We start from the raw sequence: 22,110 nt of genomic DNA, 5'->3' as shown, positions 1-22,110 counted from the left end.
CTTGCAAATATATTTTCCCATTTGGATGGTTGTCTCTTTACTTTGTTGACGATTTTTTTTTTTTTGCTGAGCAGAATCTTTTTAGTTTGATGTAGTCCCGTTCATTTATTTTAGCTTTAACTTTCCTTGCTTTTGAGGTCAAATTCATAAAAGCCTCTTTAAGTCCAAGGTCCTTGAGTTTTGTTCCTATGTTTTCTTCTATGCATTTTTCAGGTCTTATATTCAGGTCCTTCATCCATTTTGAGTTAATTTTGGTGTGCAGAGATAGTTTCATTTCTTTGCGGGTGGTTTTCCAGTTTTTCCCAACACCATTGATTGAAGAGGCTTTCCTTTATCCACTGTATGTTTTTGGTTTTTTTGTCAAAAATTATTTGCTCATATAAATATGGGTTTACTTTTGAACTCTTGATTTTGTTCCATTGGTCTGAGTGTCTGTTTTTCTGCTAATACCATGCTGTTTTGATTATTGTTGCTTTGTAGTATAATTTGAAGTTGGGCAGAGTGATGCCTCCAGCATCGTTCTTTTTTCTCAGGATGGCTTTGGCAATTCGGTGTCTTTTGTGCTCCCATAAAAATCTGATGATTTTTTGTTCTATTTCTTTAAAAAAAAAAAAAAGCCAATGGGATTTTGATAGGGATTGCATTAAATCTGTATAATGCTTTAGGTCATATGGTCATTTTAACTATGTTGATTCTACTTGTTTCTTTTTAATTAATAAATAGACCTGACTGGTTAATTATGTGATTTCATCTTCTATTAGAAAATATGAAGGATGGATACTTGTACTTTGGTAGGATTCCTGGTTGGGTTAAAGAAATTAAGCATTTATTATATACTTTGGAAGGTTAAAATGATATTTCGATCACAATAAGTTTTCTAATTCTTATCTTCAGGTGGCATATAAAATCCCCAACTAAGTTTCTGAGTTCTATCAAATAGAGCCAAATCTCATATTATGCAAAGGAACAGGGTGGTTATAAAATTAGCAAATAAGACAAAAATTAAATATAAACAAAATTATCTCTGAAAATTCATGTAAATCACTCATAAAGTATAGGATACAGAGTTTTGTGTGTGCTACCCTTTATGGTAATTCTTATGTACACTAAATTTGAGAACCATTGAGCTAGACTTAAGAAGGATTACAGGAAAAGTCCAAAGGCAGATATTTGGAATCCAAATACTGAAGCCTTTAATATAACTATCAAATATCTGTGGTTATTTAATAACTAGGGGTGGAATGAGGAGTTCCACTGCCCCTGCCTGCTCATATCATCCACACAAGTCATATAAGACTCTGTTACCTTAATATATCTTCATAGATTTTACTGTGATTGTGTGGGGCAACAGTGAAGCCCCACTTATTTTATCTAATTTTATTTAGGGTGGAGTTAGGTTTTAAACCTAACCTTTAAGAAAAAAGTGACTCTACTGTGAGTATGATATGTAATATGCTCAGTATTATCCTTTTATTATATATTATTTCTATGACTACTATTGTTACATTTTATTTAACATGAATATACCCCTTTACAATGATTTTTTGAGGTACAGGTGGCTTACTGATGGAAGCTAACTTGTTCTGATAGAATTTTATGCTTCATTAATAACCACAGCAATCTGCATTCATCACTTTTTCCCCCTTGTAACCTTTTCCAAGCATGTACTCTAGACTCTTACCAAGAAAGTCTGAGAAAATTATATTTAGGTACCCATCTGACAGTTCGTCCCAGCTGAAGCTTGTATGGTACATATGTCTTCACCTGTCACAGATCAAATTAAAAAATTCATCAGCTTCACCAACTCCACACGTTAGTTATTTCTGAGAATTTGAAGACCTGAGAATTATCTAATATTTCCTCCCAGAGGACATCGTGGGATATACTATCATTACTGTCATCTTTTTTATACCCTCCAGGAAGATTGGGGTTATACCCAGAAAACCTTCATTTTCTTTTAGTGTGCATTTAATCAATTGTCTAAGAATTAATGCAAAAAATTCTCGAGTGTGTTTAGAATCAGCCTCTGGACATTATAGGTTCAATCCATTAATATCTCACCTAAGAAATATACCTAATTTTGTTCATCATTTACCTTTCTCTAACTTCTAAAATCTCAGAATTTAGCCAAAAAAATCTGCATCCAATCAACTGTGATTTTACAGGTTTCAATTAGCATTCCTGAATCAGCATTTCTCTTAAGAGTCAGAGACCTTTCAAGTTTACCGTTTTTACTACCACATGTCAAACTCTTGATTGTTGGAAAGTCAGTCTTGACCCAGTTAAGGTTAAGCTGAGGAAATTACCTTTTAGTTCTCAACCTGTATAATTTGGACCAGGTGATGAACACCTCAAAGCTAATTAAAGACTACATCTTGATGTTCCCTCTGATTCCAGGACATGCAAATTATCAAAAATAGTGCAAAACAGTATACATTTGCAGGATATTTGCTGTCTAAATTGTTAAACTGTTCAGGTCTCACCATCCAAAAAGCCTCTTCCCTCCAAGAATGTCTTGGATTTCCCACCTCGTTAAGCTTTTAACTCCTTGCAATTCAGCCTGCCCCAACCACTCTACTGAAACTATACATCCCTTCTTTAAACAACAAAATGTACCCCCCACCATTAATAAATGTTTTTATTCAAAACTTACATAAAAGCATCAATTCTCAATAATCCCACTGATGCAGAGTTAACAACGTCTAATGTTGTGATTTCTTTCTTTCCAGTCTTTTTTTTTTTTGTACATATTTGTAAATAAGTAAGGTCCAGGGTCCCATATAGCCAGAGACTAAAGTAATTGAAAATAATTTCAATTTTCATTTGCCTCTTCTGAAAACATTAAAGAATATTCCATATATGGCCCACAACAACATTTTTAAAGATCCCCTTCCTCAATTTTTCTCAGACTCTAACCTTCTCACACCTTGAGAGCTAGGTCTTCACCATCTTCATACAACTGGCGGTGTTCAGCACGTGCCTTTTTCCAAATAATAGAATCACAACTGCTTGTTGATTACACTCTCCCGATAGTTCAGATCCCATCAGCCTGTAAATAGACTAGATTCTATTTCCCTAAATGCACTCACTGGCGTTTGCCAACATTGCAATGCACATTGCCCCATTCAGCCTCTTTTGACAGCTTGCTGGCTCTTTTTACTTTGCATCTTCATCAACTCACATTTTACTCCTTGGAAAGATGTTGGAACTGTCTGCAAACCAGACTATTTCATTGTGACTGTCTCTTATTTTCTATGTACGAAAATGTTAAATAGGCCCTGTGCCAGGACTCATTCCTAAGGGAACATTCCTGTTTATTTATCTCTTCCAGAGTCATCTCTACTTATCTATTTCCTTGTTTTCCTATTGGAAAGTGTCCACGCTTCCAGGTCTTCTGCAATAGGTTCCCTGAGGGCCAAGGCTGTCACGTTCACCTCCAGCACCTAGCATAAAACCTGGCACACAGGTTTTCATTCAATAAATCGTTTGAATGAATTAACATAAGGAGATTGGATAAGAATGCTGATACTGAAGACCTTAGCAGGGTTCAGGTCCCAGGAGTTAGACTAGGCCAGGGCAACTCAGCACTGGAGGAATAATAAATAAGATCAGATTGGAAGACCAAGTACAAGATTATTAAAAGGAGGCAAAGCCTGGATTCAAGAGCCAAGGATCATGAATAGTTTGGGAAGCAGCTCAAGACAACCTGAGAGTAAAGGGCTTAGGGTATGGGTTACAAAGAGAGGCTGAAAGAGTGTTGGCATTTGTTCTTAGTAAAAAAAAAAAAACAAAAAACTTAACTGCTCTAAACTATCAGTGTTTTCGTTTCTAAAATAGAGATAATAATCATACGAGTCTCAGAGGGTTGTTATGAGAATTAAATGTCACTCAACAAATATTTATTGACTGACTACTATGTTTCATGCTCTATACTAGGTGCAGAGTAATGGATGTAAAGCCTTTAGCTTTATACTCAAGGGAAAGGGAATCCAGCTTCCTTCCTGTGAAAAAATGTCATCCAAATCCCATAAAGGTTCACCTTTTTTGTAGCCTCGTGGAAGACTTTTGAAAGTCAAAATAAAGTATAGTGACTTGAATCCTCCTTAGCTGTGCTCTTGCCTATTACCTCAAAGAACTCTAATGGGTCACTCAAGGCCTGATTTCTCTCCCCATCAACCATCTTGCCTTTTTCCTCAAATTGCAAGATTGCTGAAGAATTCAATGAGCCACTGTTTTATTTTATTCACACACACCTCCCTGCCCCCTCCCAAACACATACACACAACCACCTTCCCTAGTGTAAACTGAAACTCACTATAATGGATTACCCTGGGCCTCTCCCAGCCATAGCTACACTAATAACTGCCACCATAGTGTGATCACTATTACATCTACAAGTTACTTCCAAATTCTTGGGTGATGGTACCAACTTCTAATGATGGTACCAACTTCTACTCTAGCCAGCCAATGTTGTTGAGAGTATCTAATTTACTTAATCTAGTTGAATCCAAAGCAATTGGGGGCAGTGGAGAGGGGCGCAGAAATCTCAGTAAATCAAAGAATCTCAGGGTTGAAAAGGATACTTGGGTCATCTAGTCCAGCTCCTGGTCTTCTGACTCTGGAAATAATTGAAGTTAATTCTCTGGTTTCCTTTTCATCCCTGAGCATGACTTCCAAATTTTAATCATTAAATGAGGCCACTGATTCTCTGTCTTCTTCTTTGGGTAACTTGAAAGAATTTTTAATTCTAACTTTGGACTCCCTTGAATGTGCTTTTCAAATTATTTTTGACCACATCATTTCTAGTAAGCAAAAGTTTATTTTCCAATAGAATTTGCTGGATACAGCTGTAAAATACATGAAGCAATGATAGAATTGAAAGGAGAATTAGACAAATTCCCAGTTATTGGTAGAAACTTCAACACCTCTCTCCCAACAGTTGTTAGAACAACTGGACAAAAAATCAGAAAGGATATGGAAGAACTGAAGATTTTTCACATGTGAAAAGAACTGATTTACATTTTAGAAATAATCTTTGGACTTTTAGAAACATTTGTCAGTTTACTAGCTGTTGCCTGAATGTCATTCTGACTTCCAGAAATCTCACAAATTTGCTTTGGTCATGTTCTTTGAGGTATTTATTCATTCATTTAATCATTTGACACAGAGGCAGTAGCAGAACTCAGGTCTCCTGGCTCTGCCTAATGCACAGTCCTCTTGGGCTGGTCTTGGATCAGAGGATAACTGTTCCACAACATGCAATTAAGCTGAACATCTGGATTCAGCAGATGTTTCTACCCTTCCCTCTATGGACTCTTCCTGTTTATCCTTTCCCCAGATCTCCATCCTCACATTTAGCAAGATATTACACCAAAGCTCCTAAACAGAATCTCTTGTCTGAAGATCCAAAGCTGGCTTCTTCTTGTGGGTACTGGGTTTATCAGAACCACCTTAGGGTATTTATCACCCTTCATGATATGCTGAATATAGGCCTTGTAAAATCTGCTGTCATCAGATCCAGCAGATAAACTACTCCTTTCCCTATACTATCTCCATCATCTGGAAGGCATCACTTTTTGTATTAGGGAAGGTTCTTCAAGGCCACTGCTTCATTTAGCATGTGAGCTCTATTGAAGGCATGCTCCCTACATCAGCCTCTCTGGTTCAGTTTTTCCCACTCACAGAAGACAAACCTATTCGAGGGGCCAGGGCTTTATTTCTGCCCACAACAGGTATTTTGATTGGAGTAAGATCTACACAGGTGTTGTCTCAGTGCAACAAATGAGATGGTGCTGCCCTGTTTCTGGGGCTCCTCCTCTCTTCCTTCCTTCCTTCCTTCCTTCCTTCCTTCCTTTCTTTTCTTTCTTTCTCTTTTCTTTTAGGTTTGTAAATCTTTACACTTGTATTATTTAAACATCCTTACTATTTGGTAATTGGCATGTCACTGCCAAGATACCCCAATTTACTTGATTGATTAAAATGCTTGTTCGGTTGACTGAGTGGGCTTTTCTGAACTTGATCTTTGGTTTAGCAATATAAGAATCACAGAATCTCTGAGTTGGGCTTGCTGATTCTTAAACTGTAGCTGCACATTAGAAGAGCTTTTATAAAATACAGATGCCCAGGCCCCACCTTCACAGACTCTGATTTAATTTGGTCGTGGGTCTCAAAGACTGTCCAGGTGATTCTTATGGGTAAACAGGGTTTAGAATCTCTGGATTGATCTATAAGTTTCCCCAGGCAACCATTGATCTGATACTTAAATCCCTTCCATTGGGAAATCTAGAACAATGACTCTTCTTAGAACCAAGATTCGAGGTAGTATTATCTTCCAATCAGTCTTCCTGGGTATACAAGCTCTACACTGCTGCCATAGAGGGAAGTAGCAGGTAATGGTTAGTAGTAGACTAGAACCTCCCCTCAAAAAGCCAGTGGTGCTTAGCTGTGGCCCTTCCTGATGTCAGGGGAATATCCTCCTGTGTTAATGGTTCTCAACCAGGGGACATTTGTTCCCCAGGTGACATTTGACAATGTCTGTTACAACTCGAGAGAGTGCTACTGGCATGTAGTGAGTAGAGGTCAGGGGTGCTGCTAAACATCCTACAATACACAGAACAGCCCCCCACAACAAAGAATTCCCCAATGCAAAATGTCAATAGTACCAAGGCTAAGAAACCCTTTCCTAGACTCTTGCTCTTGGGTTACCCCTTCTCCCCCAGGAAATATTCTTAATTAGTCCTAAACCTTTTCCTTCTTTATGAAGCATGATTTCAACAATGTTTTTCAAATCAACATTTTGTGTTCCTTGTAAGTAGTCCCAGAATGTGAGAATTCTGTATCACTTTTAAGAAATAAAGGCTGCTATTTTGTATGTCAGGAAAGGCAGTGCTGCCTTTTCCACTTGCTGCTTGCTTTCCCCTCTGGCTGCCTCTCTGAAATACGGAATAAGCTGAGCCCCATGACCTCATGGAGGCCCGACCTAGCCTGCCTGAACCAGGCTGCCAGTGGAGCCATTCCTCGGGGTGCCGGTCACTCCATGAGATGTCCTGAGGGTGCTAGGTTTATCGGCCGCCAGCCTGGCTAGGTCAGGCCAAGTCGTTTAATAAGTACTGGGCTGACACTTTGAATACGGCTTGAACCCGCTGATTTTTCCTCCCACTTCCTTAGATCATTTCATTATTAAATTAGAGATCGTTGTGATTTAAACTGAACCATCAGTCAGTCAGGCAGCCTGTGGATAAACACGGGTTTTGGTGAAAAAAAATTGAACCTGGTGCTGCATTTATCAAATCCAATCTCAGCTGGGTGTTTTTTTTTTTTCCTTTCTCTTCAAGAAATAATTCAAAACTCCAAGGGCTGGAAGTAGAAGTAGAAGCTTCCCTTGCAGTGTCAGGAGCCCACACAGAGAGACTGGCATGCCAGGAAAGGGATCTGATTATAAATAGAGTTAAAAGCAGCATCAGTCAAAATGCACTGATGTGCCTGAGCAAAATGTTAAAAGAAACAAACAGCTTCTGAAATAAGAAGCACTGGTCTTTTTTTAAATTTTTTAAATTTAAAGTGCTAAAGAATGAAGACAGTATATATGCATATAGGTTAAACACACACACACACCCTCCATATACACACAGAACTTAACTGAGCCCTTTAAGGAAATGATGGATAACTATTAAATTTAAAATAACAAAATCCCCAGTAGTCAGAGCCTCATAGGGAGCAGTTGTCCTTTTCCTGTACAATCGATGCTATTTATTTAGAAAGTCTGTGGCTTCCTTTTATGAAATAGTTTTCCTGTATGTGTATTTTTTTCCAGCTTAGGTGGAAACCATTTGAGATTCCGAAAGTGTCTCAGAAGAAAATGGACTTCGTGAGTGTAAGTCAATGCTATCCACACCTTCCCACTTCTCTCCTCTCTTCCATGGTGAGTGATCCATCTAGCCATTTGGAGCCTGAATGCCAAGCAGAAGCAGCCTTAGAGGCAGGCAACCGACACAGCACCACCTGCCTCTGCTTTGGGGCTGGCCTAGGGATGTCTTTCTTACAGGCACCATATGGCCCCCGACATCAAAGGGTACTACATCTCTCTGAACAGCTAACGGAAATTGAGCTTTTATTTTCTTCAGGTTCCTTTATTTTTGGAACAAAGACTCCTTTGATAGTCTGGTAAAGCCTGTGTTCTCAAATGCATAAAATAAATTACATAAAATTACAAAGAAGCCGATTATATTGAAATACAATGATAAAAATATTTAAATAAATTTGGCTTGGTTTATAGTAATATGTATGCTTCTTTATTAATGCACTAAATCACAAAATCTATAAAACGATCTAATAACTATGGTTATTAGAAGTATGAGCATAAATGATATTTTGGGATATCTGTAATAACTATTAATGTGACATAAAAATATCCACGATTTCTATGTGGTAAGTTTATAGGCACTTCTAATACTGCTGTGGTTTGTTGTTCACATCATTCACCTTGATTGAAGGAAATGATAAATTTCTGTCAGAGTTTAGTGAAATAAATATATAATTTTTTCCCATCCAAGTTCATGAACTCCCCAAAATGGACCCCTGGGCTAGAATAGCATCAACTCAGGGTGGTAACTGTCATTAGTACAATGCTGATTAGAAGTTCTGCCTGATAGTTATAGGTGCTGAGAGTATTGGAACACCTGCGCTCAGAGCAAGGCGTATGTAGGGAAGGAGGAGAGGAATTACAAGGAGAGGGGGCTCGAAGAAGCCAGTGGAAGATTCTGCAGACCAGCCTCAGTCGGTGGCTTACTTAGGGAGCGTCCAGGTGCCCAGCCACAGGCCAAGTGTTTGGATCATGTTGAACTTCTTATCCGTATTAAATGCTCCAAACCCTGTGTAGACTCACCTAAACAGATCCCAAACTTGCAAATGGAGTTAAAATTCAAGAAGAAATCCACCCCATGTGAATGATGGATGTCTGGAGGAGCAGAGCTCCCTCCTTTTGAGCTTTTCATCTGCAGGTTTCAGGCCGAGGGCTGTTTTGAGAAGGCCAATGTGTTAAGGTTTCTTGGACTGTGGATTATCAGCAGAAAGGATTATAGTTGGTCATAATGCTTCCCTCTGTCCTGTTCTACAGAAATTAGGGCTGACCCTATTCATTAGCAGAGGTCTTCTCACATAGTGTGGTATATTTGAGAGCATTACCTCGTCCCTAATGCTGCAACCTTCTTCCCCAAGTCTCCTTGGTACCTGATTTTACCCAGATTTTGCCCAATAGAAACCTGATTTTACCCAGATTTTACCCAACAGAAACTCTCATTCAAGTTGATCTTAAGCACCAAACTGATAAAATGCCATGTAATGAATTGATGCTCTGTAAGGTCCTCTGATGCAGTCATTAAAATAATCCAGATCTAGAGACGTGGCTGGCAACTAGGATCAGCCATCACTTACCAAACATAAGTCAGTAAATTCCAGGCTCCCCAGAGGTAGTCTGGATCCCGGTGACTAGTGAATATCTCACTAGTCCCAAAGGGAAGACCCTAGTACTAGGACCTTGCCTCATGATGTTCAGGGACCTCAGGGACAAGGAGGAGGGCTGGCCTCTTGGGCACTACTCACATTCACCCTTCCCTCTCCTGTGGCTCTCTCCCAGGGCTTGCATACCTTGTGTGGAGCTGGAGACATCAGGTCTAACAATGGACTTGCCATCCACATTTTCCTCTGCAATACCTCCATGGAGGATAGGTAAATGGCTTAGTTCTGGGGCAGGACATCCCCATTTCCCACAAGCTGTTGGCCAGAGGGTAAAAGCCAGGTTGTTGTTTTTCTTATTTTTCCTCCAGAGCAATGTTGATATACATTTATTAATAATAACAATAAATGAGCATTTCTATCTTGACTGACTCTTGTGGCACAAATGAGAATGTTACATAACAGTGCAAATAGAAAAGAGACGATGGGGCACTGGAAAGCGGGAGTAGTCCAAGAGGCATTTTGACCTTGACCAGGTTTGGGTTAAAATAGTCTTAATTTCTAATGTTCCCCAAGGCTATTCTTGAGTCCAAAGTCGCACTGAATGCTCATTACGGCCACCTATTGGTGGCAGGTCAAGCTGACTATGAAGACTGGCTTCAGCTAATAACTGTGTAAGCTTAAAGTTCCTAAACAGAAGAAATCAGACATTAGATTTTTTTAAATCAGAAAAACACACGTGAATGGCAGGCTTGCCTTTTGTTTGAGAAGCAGAATATTGTAGTGATTTTTGAACCAGACCATTATGTCCAAAGGCAATTCCACTCTTCCTGGCTAAGTGACCTTGGGCAAGTCATTTAATTCTCTGAGCCATAGTCAGGGCGAAGATCATAGCCTATGACAAGGCAGAGGAGATATTTCTTTGGGTTCAACCTCATATCTGGCACTTCTTTTCTCTCCACTTGAGCCATACCCACCTTCATTCGGTTCTTTCACCCTGCAATGTGTCCTCCTGCCTCAGAGCATTTGCACATGCTGTTCCTTCTGTCTGGAATATTCTCCTCTCTCCTTAAACCTTTGCCTAGATGATTCTTTCAGATTTTCAGGGAAGCTTTTCTGACTCCTCAGATTAGATCAGGTCCACTATTCTTTCATTCCCCTGAACCTGACTTTCATAGTGCCATTATAGTTTGCAACGACATAGTTCTGTAATTGATGCTGTCTGACTTGCTACAAGACTCGAAGCTTCATGACAGCAGAAACTGGGTCATTTTGCACATCGTTTTATACCCAGAACCAAGCCTGGCACATAGTGTGTACTAAACAATAATTTGTGCAGTGGATTCATTTGTCTGGATAATGTTAAAACTAAAAATCACAGGAATTATTCTATACATTTCAGATGCTTTTATAATTCAGATGGAGACTTCTTGATTGGTAAGTTTTGAAGATTTCAGACTTCTTCACTGTGAATTGAGCCCTAGACACAATCTGCTCTTTAACTTTATACATATTATGTTCCTTTATCCCTTCAATATGTTTTATTTAGTGAAATCTACAGACTGAGGTCTAAAAGCAATTGGTGGTCTGGAAAAGATTCCTAGTGTACCTCAAAACCCCTACTCTATTTCCTGGTTTCTCTGTCTTTGCCCATTTCTGCTGGATCCTTCTAACACAGGAGATTTGGGCAGCTGAAAAGAAATGAAGGGTGATACCAACATGTGATTAACTTATCAAGGTAACTCAATGTGCGTTCAAACCCGCCCAGGAAAAGACTGTCACTGATATCTGCAATTTAAATACAGGTTTTCATGTGAGCATCTAAAATGGAGTGTCTATTAGAGATTTCTCTGGTCTGCCCATTTTTTTTTTATGGTTTTAGAACTGGTATTTTGGAGTGAACATTTTGGTGTAGACATTAGACATGTAAATGCCAGCCTCCTGCTGGAACTATCAGAAATGGGTGATTTCTGTCCTATTTTGGCTTCCCTTTTTGTCAATCCACAAACTCCTTATCTGACAAGTAAAAAAAAAGAAAAGAAAAAGCAGTCAATTTTTTTTCAATCACGTTTTTCTAGATAATAAAATAGCTAACCTAAGTTGTCAGAATATAGATCTTTCCCTATGAGACTCAATAAAGCTCTTTTCATTGGGAATGAAAAAGCAAATGCAGCCTTTAAGCCTTTTACTCTTCATGGAGTGGTTCTTGCATAAAAAAGATGCTCACTGCTGTCCTGTCTCTTTGTTAGTTCCTCAGAAAGGGAAACTTCTCATTTACACGGAGTTCGGCAAGATGCTTGTGCAGCCCAAGGAGATCTGCGTCATTCAGGTGAACGATGTGTCCCCTTCTCCCTGCCTCTCTAATTTGGGAGCAATCAGATGTTGCAGCCGTTGCTATTTCCAACTCTAAAATTTCTCTGTCATGTCTGGGCAAAGGCTCCCTGTGCAGAAGAGTAAGCAGGCTTAGGTGCCTGCTTTGTTTTAAAATAGCACAAAATCACAAAGCACAGAGCATCGTCAGTTCACTTTCCTAAATATTTATACGCACTCTAGATAAGGCCCTGAATGTGAATAGAGGGCAGTGAACATGGACTTTTAAAAAAAAAATTTGGCTAAATCAAAGCATGGTTATCCCTGAACCCAATAAGAGAATAGACTAGAATTGTTTTGGATCGCGGATGTTATTAGGAGTTAAATTTTTATTTCTAATTCAGCTTTGAGTTGGCTGTCTCTCAAACATAGCTCAACAGACTATAGCATTACTTGAGCATATGGGGCTGGCTATGGCTCTGGGGCTTCTTTATAACTACAGGCATGATTTGGGAAGGCATACCAAATCTTCCTGTTCCAAATACAAATACAAATACAAATGCTTCCTGTTCCAGAGAGGAATGCGGTTCAGCATAGATGTCTTCGAGGAGACCAGGGGCTACATCCTAGAGGTCTACGGCGTCCACTTTGAGTTGCCTGATCTGGGACCAATTGGTAAACCTTCACTTCAAGCCTCCAAACCTGTCTTGAGAGATAGGACACAGATACTTGCATGAGAGTTAAGCATCCTTTTTCCTTCATTATCTCAGTCAAACTTCAACTTTCTTCTCTAGACAACTTCTTCTCTAGACCAAGAATAGCTGGGAATTTTAGAGACCCATGAGAACTCTCTGAGCAAAGCCAGGCTATCTTTTCAGATCTTGAGATTCAGTGGCTCCAGGCAGTATGGCTGACCCAACCGATGAAACAAAATCTTCATTAATTAGCTCATCAGTGTATCAATCCATAGCTTGTCTCAGCATCCACATTGTGCTGAGGGTAATGACAGGAACCTTGTCAAGGGTAACACAAGCCTCTTCCCATAACAGAAAATGACCCAAGACAACCTATTATAAATTCCTCTCTAGAATAGTATATATACCATTGGAGAGCAAGACAGTACATAATAAACTTCTGGCTATACAGTGTACACTTTATGGGATGTAGAAGTTTGGGTTACTGTGGGCCAGATCACCAGGAACAGCTTCAGAAAAGAGATGAGATTTGGCTAATTCTTGATGAAAAGATGAGGAAAAATAAAGCTGAAAGAGAAGAGAACAGCTCATACAAAAGCATAGAAGTGGGAATGAGCTTTGTGAATAGAAGGCAGATCATTTTCTGAAGTTAATTGGTTGTGTGTAGACAATAAAGTGGGGAAAGCCATAAAAATCACAGGAATTATATTCCTATGGAAAGGGGAATAATACTGAGAGACATCGTATACGAACCCACATTTCTACTGAGCACACTCCGCAAAATCTACACACTTAACAGTCAAAAAAGGTACATCACTCGGTGCTATGAAGGAGCTAGAAACCGCAGCTTCCATGTGGCAGATTAAAACTTTGAAAAGTGACCTAAGATCTCCCCACCCTCGATTCTTCTGGCAAGCTGGAATCAGAGCATGCAGAAGAGAAATGAAGATGGTAGGAGGGATTGCTCTCAAAACATCATTTAGAGTGAAAAAAAATATTTGGGGAAATTGGCCCTTGGTTTCATATTTGGCATGTTTACAGAAGGTGGTGGCCACACCTCCCAGTTCTTCCCTTCTTTGTCAACAGCTTTTTTAGAGCAAAACCAGGACAGGCCAGCATGTGCCTTCTGGTCAGTCCCCTGGGAGGATCCAAATAGTCAGAGGAAGGTGGGAGGCAGCAGAGAGCAGCTGGAGCCATGGTGGGCCGTCTGTCATCCTGCTCACCACCCGCTCTTCCCACTTTGGCCTGGCTTCCTGCTGCCCTGCAGTCAGCACAGCCTTGAGGTTCCACAGAACATGTACCCTCTGGAAAATATATATAATTTTCTAACCAGCTGGGAGTTTGGTTTTTTTTTTCAACTCCAGGAGCTGCAAATGATAAAACACTCCCCAGGTCTCTCCTCTCAGAGTTAAATTATGTTTTTGCACTTATGCTTTTCATCTTTGGTCTTTTGATTTATTTTCTTTCTCTGGGGAAAATATTCACAAAGCAAAGGTAAGCAGGCAAGTCCTGAGTACTTTCTCCCTGACAGATTTGTCAGGCTGGAGAGCGGTTTTACAGACTCGGTTTGATTCTGAGTTCTTTCTGAAGAGCAGAGCACATCTGGGGCAACAGTATGTAACCTTTTCTTCTCAAGGACTGTGGATCAAGGACTGTAGATGAGTTCTAGAGTCCTCAGGATTTTCTTGGAAAGAAGAAGGTCTAATATTCTACGATTTTCCCTTGTCCTCTTTTCTAGTCTCTTTCTCTTCTTTGCTCCCCTTACCTGTAGTGGTGAGATAGTGCATGTAAGGTAGTTTTATAAACCATATTCACTCTACAACTTTAGGAGGTGATGCTAGATGTGATGCATGATGATGAGTTTCATGATTTTTTTCCTGACCAAATCCCTTGGGTCCTCCTAAAAAAAGTACCAGACTAGGAATCCAATGAGCCTTTGAACAATGAAAACAAATTGTGACATGCAGGAAAACCCTTTTACTGTGTGCAACTGTGGACATTTTTCCTATGTGACTTCAGAAGTATCTAAAAGACTTTTGGGTGTTCTAGGAGCCAATGGTTTGGCCAATCCTCGAGATTTCTTGATACCTGTTGCCTGGTATGAAGATCGCCAAGTACCAGGTGGTTACACTGTGATTAATAAATACCAGGGCAAGCTGTTTGCTGCCAAACAGGTAATATAAGAGGGTCTATAGGTGGGGTAGGGGACAAAGAGTTATTTAGTACCTACCGATTACCAAGGCCAGTGTTAAATATTTTACACATACTATATTCTTTAATCTTTACTTCACCACTAAGATTCTACAAATAAAGTACTGTTTATCATGGAAACAGGCTAAGTAGTGACAAGTAATTTACCAAATGTCACAGTAAATGGTAAAACCAGCATTTGAACACATTTCTGTCTGACACCAAAGGCCATGCTCTTTCCACTTACCAAGGAAAAAATAAAGAAGAAAGGGAAAAGCTTAAGCAAAGGCATACAAGTGGAAATGAGTTTTGTGAATAGAAGGGAGATCGTTTTCTGAAGTTAATTGGTTATGTGTAGACAATAAAGTGGGGATATGTAGCTCTCTGTAAATGGTGGGGGAAACATACAAACAGGATAACATGTTCTGAAAAGGGAAACAAATTAAGAAGCAGATCATTCAAGATTTATATCCATCAATGGCCACCATATTTCAAAAACTAGCAAGAATTGACACAAAACAAGTAGAACACAGTTAACATAGCATGATTTGGTTTATACCACCAGCCTGGTAAACTCATGAGATGAGCAAAGGCATAGATAATAATAAAATAATAACATGTAATCTATAACGTCATATATACTAATATAATATATAATTATTATATGTATTAGTATATACTATATAGTACACAGTATATAATTGATATATAGTATACTATTCCTTAATGTATTGAATATATATTAGAACAAAGTAATCATATAACCAAAATAATCCAAAGATCTCATTTGCCAATATTCTTTATAGTCAATATGCTTTATTTTTTCCCATTTGACTTATTGCTTATATTTTGCCAAGGCATGTTATTGGATAGCATCTAGAAAGTATGCTAACTGGTAGAAGCCAATTTGTTTGGCACTTAAAATTAACCCCTGAGGGCTAATTGTCACCTTTATTGACACATCATCACCCTCATGTTCTCTGGGTCAGGATTTCTCAAAATGTGGTTCAGAGACCATTTACATAAAAGATTCTCAGGGTGGCTTGTTTAAAATGTATATCCTTAGATACCACTCCAGTTGGGCAAAAATGATAACCTCTGGGGAGAGGTGTGGAAATACGCATTCATTTTAAGCATATGTTCCCCATATTATTTTTGACATAGAGTTGACAGAGAACCATCATTCTAGAGGTGGCCAGCAGCTCCAATGTTTTCCATTTTGCAGGTGGACCCTGTGTTGGTTATTCTCTGTGCAAGCTCCCTCTGATCTGTTCTCCGTTTTCTACCATGATCTGTGCCCTGGGAGGTTGACCTATGTGGACTGCATCACCCAGGCTCCCTAGCCAGCTGGCTTTTGGTTGGGTTCAACCAGTGGGAGGTCCTCAGAGGAAATTAAAGAGCGGGAGGAAAACTAAGTTGGAGTTTTCCTTTCCCTTCTTCCTCCCTATTTGTGACCTCATCCCTCCACAATCTCAGTTCTTGTTGAGTGGCCCCAGTGGCATGCTTAAGCCAGTTCGTACCTACTTGCAATACTTGATATACACATCTCTTCCTAGCTTTGTGTTAGGTGACATCACATTGGTACCTCAAAAATGATCACAATAAGAGTATGTATATCCCAGAAATCAGCAAATGCTATAAATTGGAGTTTTTAATTTTTTTCCAGAGGGCTAGTTGTGAAATATTTATCAGTATACCACTGGGCAGCCCCCTTATTCATGGTTCTAGCTCTTGCTGGAATCCTATAACATTTCCTTCCCATATTTCACAGGGCTAGGAATGGCGATGTCTTCACATTATTGTTAGGCTCAGGTACCACACCATCTCTAGGCAGTTTACTAATGCATATCACACCTCTGTGAGTAGCCATTCAGTAAAGTCTTTAGAACATTCTGAATTTGATGTCGTTTCCAGCACAGACCCATATCTGCAGTAGGGACAACCTTCCTATAACAGAGCATTGATCCTCTCCTATGCCAGGGCAGGCCCAAGAAGCATCACCTTAGGATTGCCCTCAAATCTCAAGTTCTTGGGGCTGGAACTCTTAGAGACATTCTTGCCATCCTGCACTCACCACCCAAGCACTGTGTCTAATGGAAGATACTCTAGGCAGCAGTTACCTAGAGAACAGTCACAGCACATGCCTGCCCTTCATACCAGGAAACCCCGAGGGTGGCCCTGGTGGCCTGAGAATTGCTGGTATCCACAGATTCTCACAGTTGTGTTAAAACTTGCTGAAAAGGCGCTGTTTTAGAGAATGTACTATGCTTCTGCTACGCATGTGATCAGAGGCAGCTGCAGCTTATGAACTGGAAAAATAGGGTTAGTGGCTAGAGGAAGGATGATTTGAGGGTATGTGAAGCAACCACAGAATGATTCAGGGTTACACTTCTCCCAAAAGATGCTATTATTAAATTATAAGAATAAAATCAAATCGAAAAATAGTGATGCCAAGTACAAACTGTGGAATCACAGCTACAGAAGCATTAGGTGCTAAGATCACCCTTTTCTCCTTCTTTTGCAATCAGAATGTCTCCCCATTCAATGTTGTGGCCTGGCATGGGAACTATACCCCCTACAAGTACAACTTGGAGAACTTCATGGTCATCAACGCAGTGGCCTTTGACCACGCAGTAAGTCTGGACCCTGGAGGGGCCTTGGAGAGTGGGCAACCCTTGGGTGAGATGGGTTTACGGATTTAACATTTCTAGTGTCACCCTTGGAAGTCTGAAATATAGTCATTTGTGATTGTGCTGACAGGAGTTTGAATCATCTGCTGCAATGCTTCGAAGAAGGAATAAATAACACAGCCAGTGAGGGAGCCAGGCTAGACTCTCAAAACTCGCCCAGGAGCACAGCTTAGTTCTCTACATAGATTAGTCACAGTAACTGTCCTAGATGACTAAAAACTTAGTTTCTTCATGGAAAGTTTATCCCCAAAAGAAAACTGACTGCTAATCTTAGTGGCATGATAAAAAGGGAACGTTTCTGTATTTGGAAAGTTCCCTGTCCTGCCCACAAATACCAACAGTCCACTAGCTCTGGCTGCCTACTCCAGTGCCTCTTCTGGCTGCTTCTAGCCGTGATGGAGCAGACAGCTCTCTTCTAAAGTGACTCATAATGTGCAGTGCTTGAATTTAAACCAAAGAAAGTCTAGCGTATGAACTTGATCATATTTTTCACTTATTTAGGGGGCCGCAAATAAGTCCCTGGTCTACAGTGCAGGCCCCTAAAGCCCCACATTCTCGATGAAGTGCTAGTTCTGGGATCCTGGAGGGAAGTACATTTTGCAACCTAGTTTATAAAAGATTAACGTAACCCACAAGCTGGAGGGATAATTAGAGCAGAAGCTAGAGAATCAGAGACAGAAAGATTACTCTGAGCCAGTTCAGCTTATCTCTGGGGGGACAAAACTACCTTTCTGAAGAGCAACAACTCTGAATAAAACTAAAAGGAAAAAGAAAATGAAGCATCAAGCCCAAAACAGCATGAAAAAAGATCCCATGACACTGATAGAGCTTTATTTGAGCCTCACTACCTTTTCGTTAAGTTTCAGATCATTTCTCACGACAGATGGAGAAGTGTTAACTCTCACAGCAATAAGGGCTGAGTTTTCGACTTGCGTTTACCCAGGTTCAATCTCCTCTGTTCTGCTGCTATAGTTATTTTTCCAAATTTCAGACCTGATCATTCTACCACTGTATTAAAAAACCTTTTGCGGGCTCCCTGTGGTTTAGAATTAAGTCTGAGCTCTGAAGCGTGGTATTTGATGCTCTTCACCATCTGGCCATGGACTAATTTTCCAGTGCCACCTCTTGCCCCTCTCTCTTCTGCCAGTGCACTCTGGGCTTTGGCTTTATTGTCTCTTAATAGAAATCTGTGTGTATTTTGATGTCTTTCCTGTTTTCTGTGCTTTAAAAGTGCCTTTTCTTTTCCTCCTCCTTCTTACCTTTCCTTCTTTCCTCCCCCACTCCCTCTCACTCTTTTTCTTTCTCATTTCATTCTTCAGTACCTAGTTCAGATGTCACCCCCTCTTTGAAGCCTTCCTGATCCTCTCAGGTTAATATAGGCACCCTTCTTCTGTGCTCCCTTGGATCTCTATTTATAAAGCTAGATTGCCCTTGGCACCTTGCTGTGATTAGTTGTTCATGCACCTGTCTTATTACTCCTTCAGTCCACCTACCCCGCCCCTCCACCAATAATGTTAAAGGGGCAAGAAATAGATCTCAATCATCTTTGAATCTTGACCATAGCATAGCATCCGAAAGCAAACATGATCATTGATTTCAATTAAGTCTAATCTCAATCTTTCCACCGAAGGATTGTAAAATTCTTTTAAAATCAGAATCACACCCCAACCTATTCCCCTCTACACTACCACCACCCAAACTAGCGATGTACATGGTGTGTTTTAAACCTAAGAGTCAAACAAGGGTAAGAAAGCAATGAGAATACCAGCTAGAGGCTCTGTGATTCACCACCCCCCAACCAAAAAAAAGAAGCAGATCCTATATTTATGCCAAAGCGTGGATATTATTTTATTTCTATTTCCACCTTACTCCAAGCATCCCTTCTGCCAAGAGCTCCCTGCCGCACACCCCAGCTCTGGTCACCATGACCTGAGGTTGGGAGGCAGGTGCCACAGATTCTCAGACCCATAGGGTAGTACTTTGTGAAAAGGGGTTCAGCAGGGTGAAAAAGCAGCTCAGAATCTTCTTAGCTGCTGTTACTTCAAGCACAGCAAGAGGGGAAAGTCAGATGAATGATTATTATACCCCAACAACAAGCCCAGGCTTCTTAGCCTGGCCTGTGTGATTTGATCAGAAATTAGAGTGTCACTCCAAAACCCTTTCATGTGTGGGTGACATGCGTGTTATTTTCCAGCCATCTCCCTTTCCTCGTATGTTCAGCCTCTCCTTGTGCTTTCTCAGGACCCATCCATTTTCACAGTTCTGACTGCCAAGTCTCTACGCCCCGGAGTGGCCATCGCTGATTTTGTCATCTTCCCACCTCGATGGGGGGTTGCTGATAAGACCTTCAGGCCTCCTTATTACCACAGTAAGTCTCTCTTTTGCCAAGCCACAACTGGAAACCAGAGACAGAAAAGCGACGAGCGTCGCCTGTTGGGAATACTGCCAAAGGTGTTTCTGGATGCCCTGCCCTGGCTCGAGTTCGGGATCCTGTGTCCGAGGCCTGGTCCTAGACCTATAGCTGCTTAAATACCATAACTTAGATGGGGTGGCAGGGACGCGTTGACTCTGAGAAGGAAACACTGCATAATGCCTGCAGCCCAGTTCCTCTGACCCAGAAGAGAGGCAGAAAGGCTGGTAAAGCGTGAAGCAAGAAGTTTCTTCACATTTCAGATGCTTCTTTTGAGAGAAGAGGAACAGTGGGCTGCTGTTGGTTAGTTTGTTGTTTGGGGAAAGCTCATTACCTAAGTCTAGTTCAAGGGCCAGTAAAATGTGCCTTCTCCAATAATTTTGGCAGGGTAGAGCAGACTGTAGTCCACGCTGAGGAATGGATCCTATTCTGAAAGCAGTTTCTGCAGAGCATTTTTTGCCTGGAACAGAACTTAACCAGATCTACTTTTTTATTTTATTAATATTATTATTACTAACAGCTAACAGTTATTGATCATTTTCCATGCCTCTGTTATAAGTTTTTTAAAAGCATCAGCTCATTTAATCCTCATAACAGTTGTCAGAGATAGGTCATATCATTATCCCCTGCCCTTTTTTTTTCAGAAGATGAAACTGACACAAGAAGGACTAAGTAACTTGCTCAAGGCCTCACAGCTAATTAAGTGGTGGATTCAGGATTTATCTGAAGCCAATCAGATGCCAGAGCAGACTCTCATGACAACTGATGTGCCTAGCACAGTGCCTCATACTTAATATGCTTCTAATAAATATTTATTTAATACATGAATGAATCACCAAGAATAAGGCAGTTCATGTCTACACTTAATGAGGCTGGCATTTTTAATTGTTCAGTAGTAGCTGTAAATCCAACCTAAAGGTCAGTATATGATTCCACTTTCTAAACTGTGCATTTTTGTACATAGCGTTCTAGAAATACTCTGAACAGGAACATTCTAAAAAAACAAACCCCTCTCCTTAATTAACCTCAGGGCCTTCTGTTCATATGAAGCTCCTCTCTATACAGATCAGCTCCCAGGAACCAGGGTTCAACAGGGTAGAATGGTGCACTGGGTGGGCAGCTCAGACATGTGTAGAGGCCATCGGAATGGGCCACTTCATGGCCAAATCCCAGCACCTTTTTTAGGTGGCACCACTATGATTGAGAGAAGGATACCATTAGTTACCACTACAAAGATATAAGATGCTTTGTGAATAAAGTTGTAACAAACTATGTCCTTTCTGAAGAGTGTCAAGCCCATCATAGGCCCTGTTTCCTCCTGGCAGTTGGTCCCCTTAGAGGACCTGCTGAGAAGAGAGAGAGAATGGCTCTGGCTTAGAGCCTGGATCTCACATGCTAGTCTTTGATAATTCACTATTTTGTACAGTTCTTGTATGGAGGTTTGAGAACGTTAAGGGTCATAAAATCACTTAGAATGCCCATTTTTCAATGTTTATTACCAGGACCCACTCCCAACTTAATTAGTTGGTTCTGAGGTGGAACCTCAGAATCTGCATTTTAAACTAGCAAGTCATGAAATTCTGATGCAGGAGGTGTACAGAGCACTTGTTGAGGGACACTGGCCTGGGGCTGTCTCCCCACCCAGGGAGAGGGATAACAGAGCAATCAGACTTGGACAAGTCTGCTACTGGGCCACAGCTCTCAACCCATGCCTTGACTTTGGTTTGTAGTTCAGATTGCCTGAAACAAATGGCCTTGTGATGTGCTACTAATAATTTTTTAAAAGACTCTCAAGTAAATTTGGCCCAGGATAGATAGATCTCAAGAAAGGTATGGTTGCCTCAAGTTAGTTAGGAAAACCACAGAACCCCAAGTCAGAAATTATTTTTTACCAGAGATATTTAAAATATTGCTTTAGCAATAATCAAAAATTTTGCTACCTTGATGTGACTTTATAGAAGTAGAGGATTATTTATATAGAAATATTGCCTCCAGTCATCTTAATGTGCCTTAGTCAACTGGATTCAACATTAATCAGAAAGGCAAGATCTCCCCTCCCACTGTCCTTTGAAATATAGAAAATGATATAGAAAAGTCATCACCAAACTCTCTGCTACATAAATTCATATTCATATCGAAGCTGAATTCTGTCTTGCTCTCTTAAAATTAGTCCATGAAGGTGACCCTGATGATGCATACTGGAGTGATATGTGTGACAGCATATTTAAATCATAAGCAGAACTGCTTTTAAAATAGAGATACTTTATGCTTACAGTCACTTCTTTTCCTCTATCCTGCTTCATGGAGAAGCACATAGAGCTATGGGTCTTTAGGGACCTGCAGCAGCATTTTGCTTTCTGGA

The 22,110-nt window shown here is 40.3% G+C and overlaps 1 protein-coding gene across 1 annotated transcript in view; it reads left to right on the top strand.

Annotated features, from left to right (window-relative positions):
* Positions 1-22,110, top strand: part of HGD (homogentisate 1,2-dioxygenase) — a 39,910-nt gene that overhangs the window by 13,251 nt on the left and 4,549 nt on the right. Inside the window, exons 5-12 of the mRNA XM_039843127.1 lie at positions 7,814-7,873; positions 9,635-9,726; positions 10,856-10,890; positions 11,703-11,782; positions 12,339-12,438; positions 14,508-14,632; positions 17,177-17,281; positions 19,580-19,706. Of these exons, the coding sequence (XP_039699061.1) occupies positions 7,814-7,873; positions 9,635-9,726; positions 10,856-10,890; positions 11,703-11,782; positions 12,339-12,438; positions 14,508-14,632; positions 17,177-17,281; positions 19,580-19,706 (724 nt within the window). The remainder of the gene's footprint in view (positions 1-7,813; positions 7,874-9,634; positions 9,727-10,855; positions 10,891-11,702; positions 11,783-12,338; positions 12,439-14,507; positions 14,633-17,176; positions 17,282-19,579; positions 19,707-22,110) is intronic.

This window comes from Pteropus medius, unplaced genomic scaffold (assembly GCF_902729225.1).
Source record: "Pteropus medius unplaced genomic scaffold, Ma_sr-lr_union100, whole genome shotgun sequence".
NCBI lineage: Eukaryota > Metazoa > Chordata > Mammalia > Chiroptera > Pteropodidae > Pteropus > Pteropus medius.
This window is presented reverse-complemented; position numbering and strand designations above follow the sequence as displayed.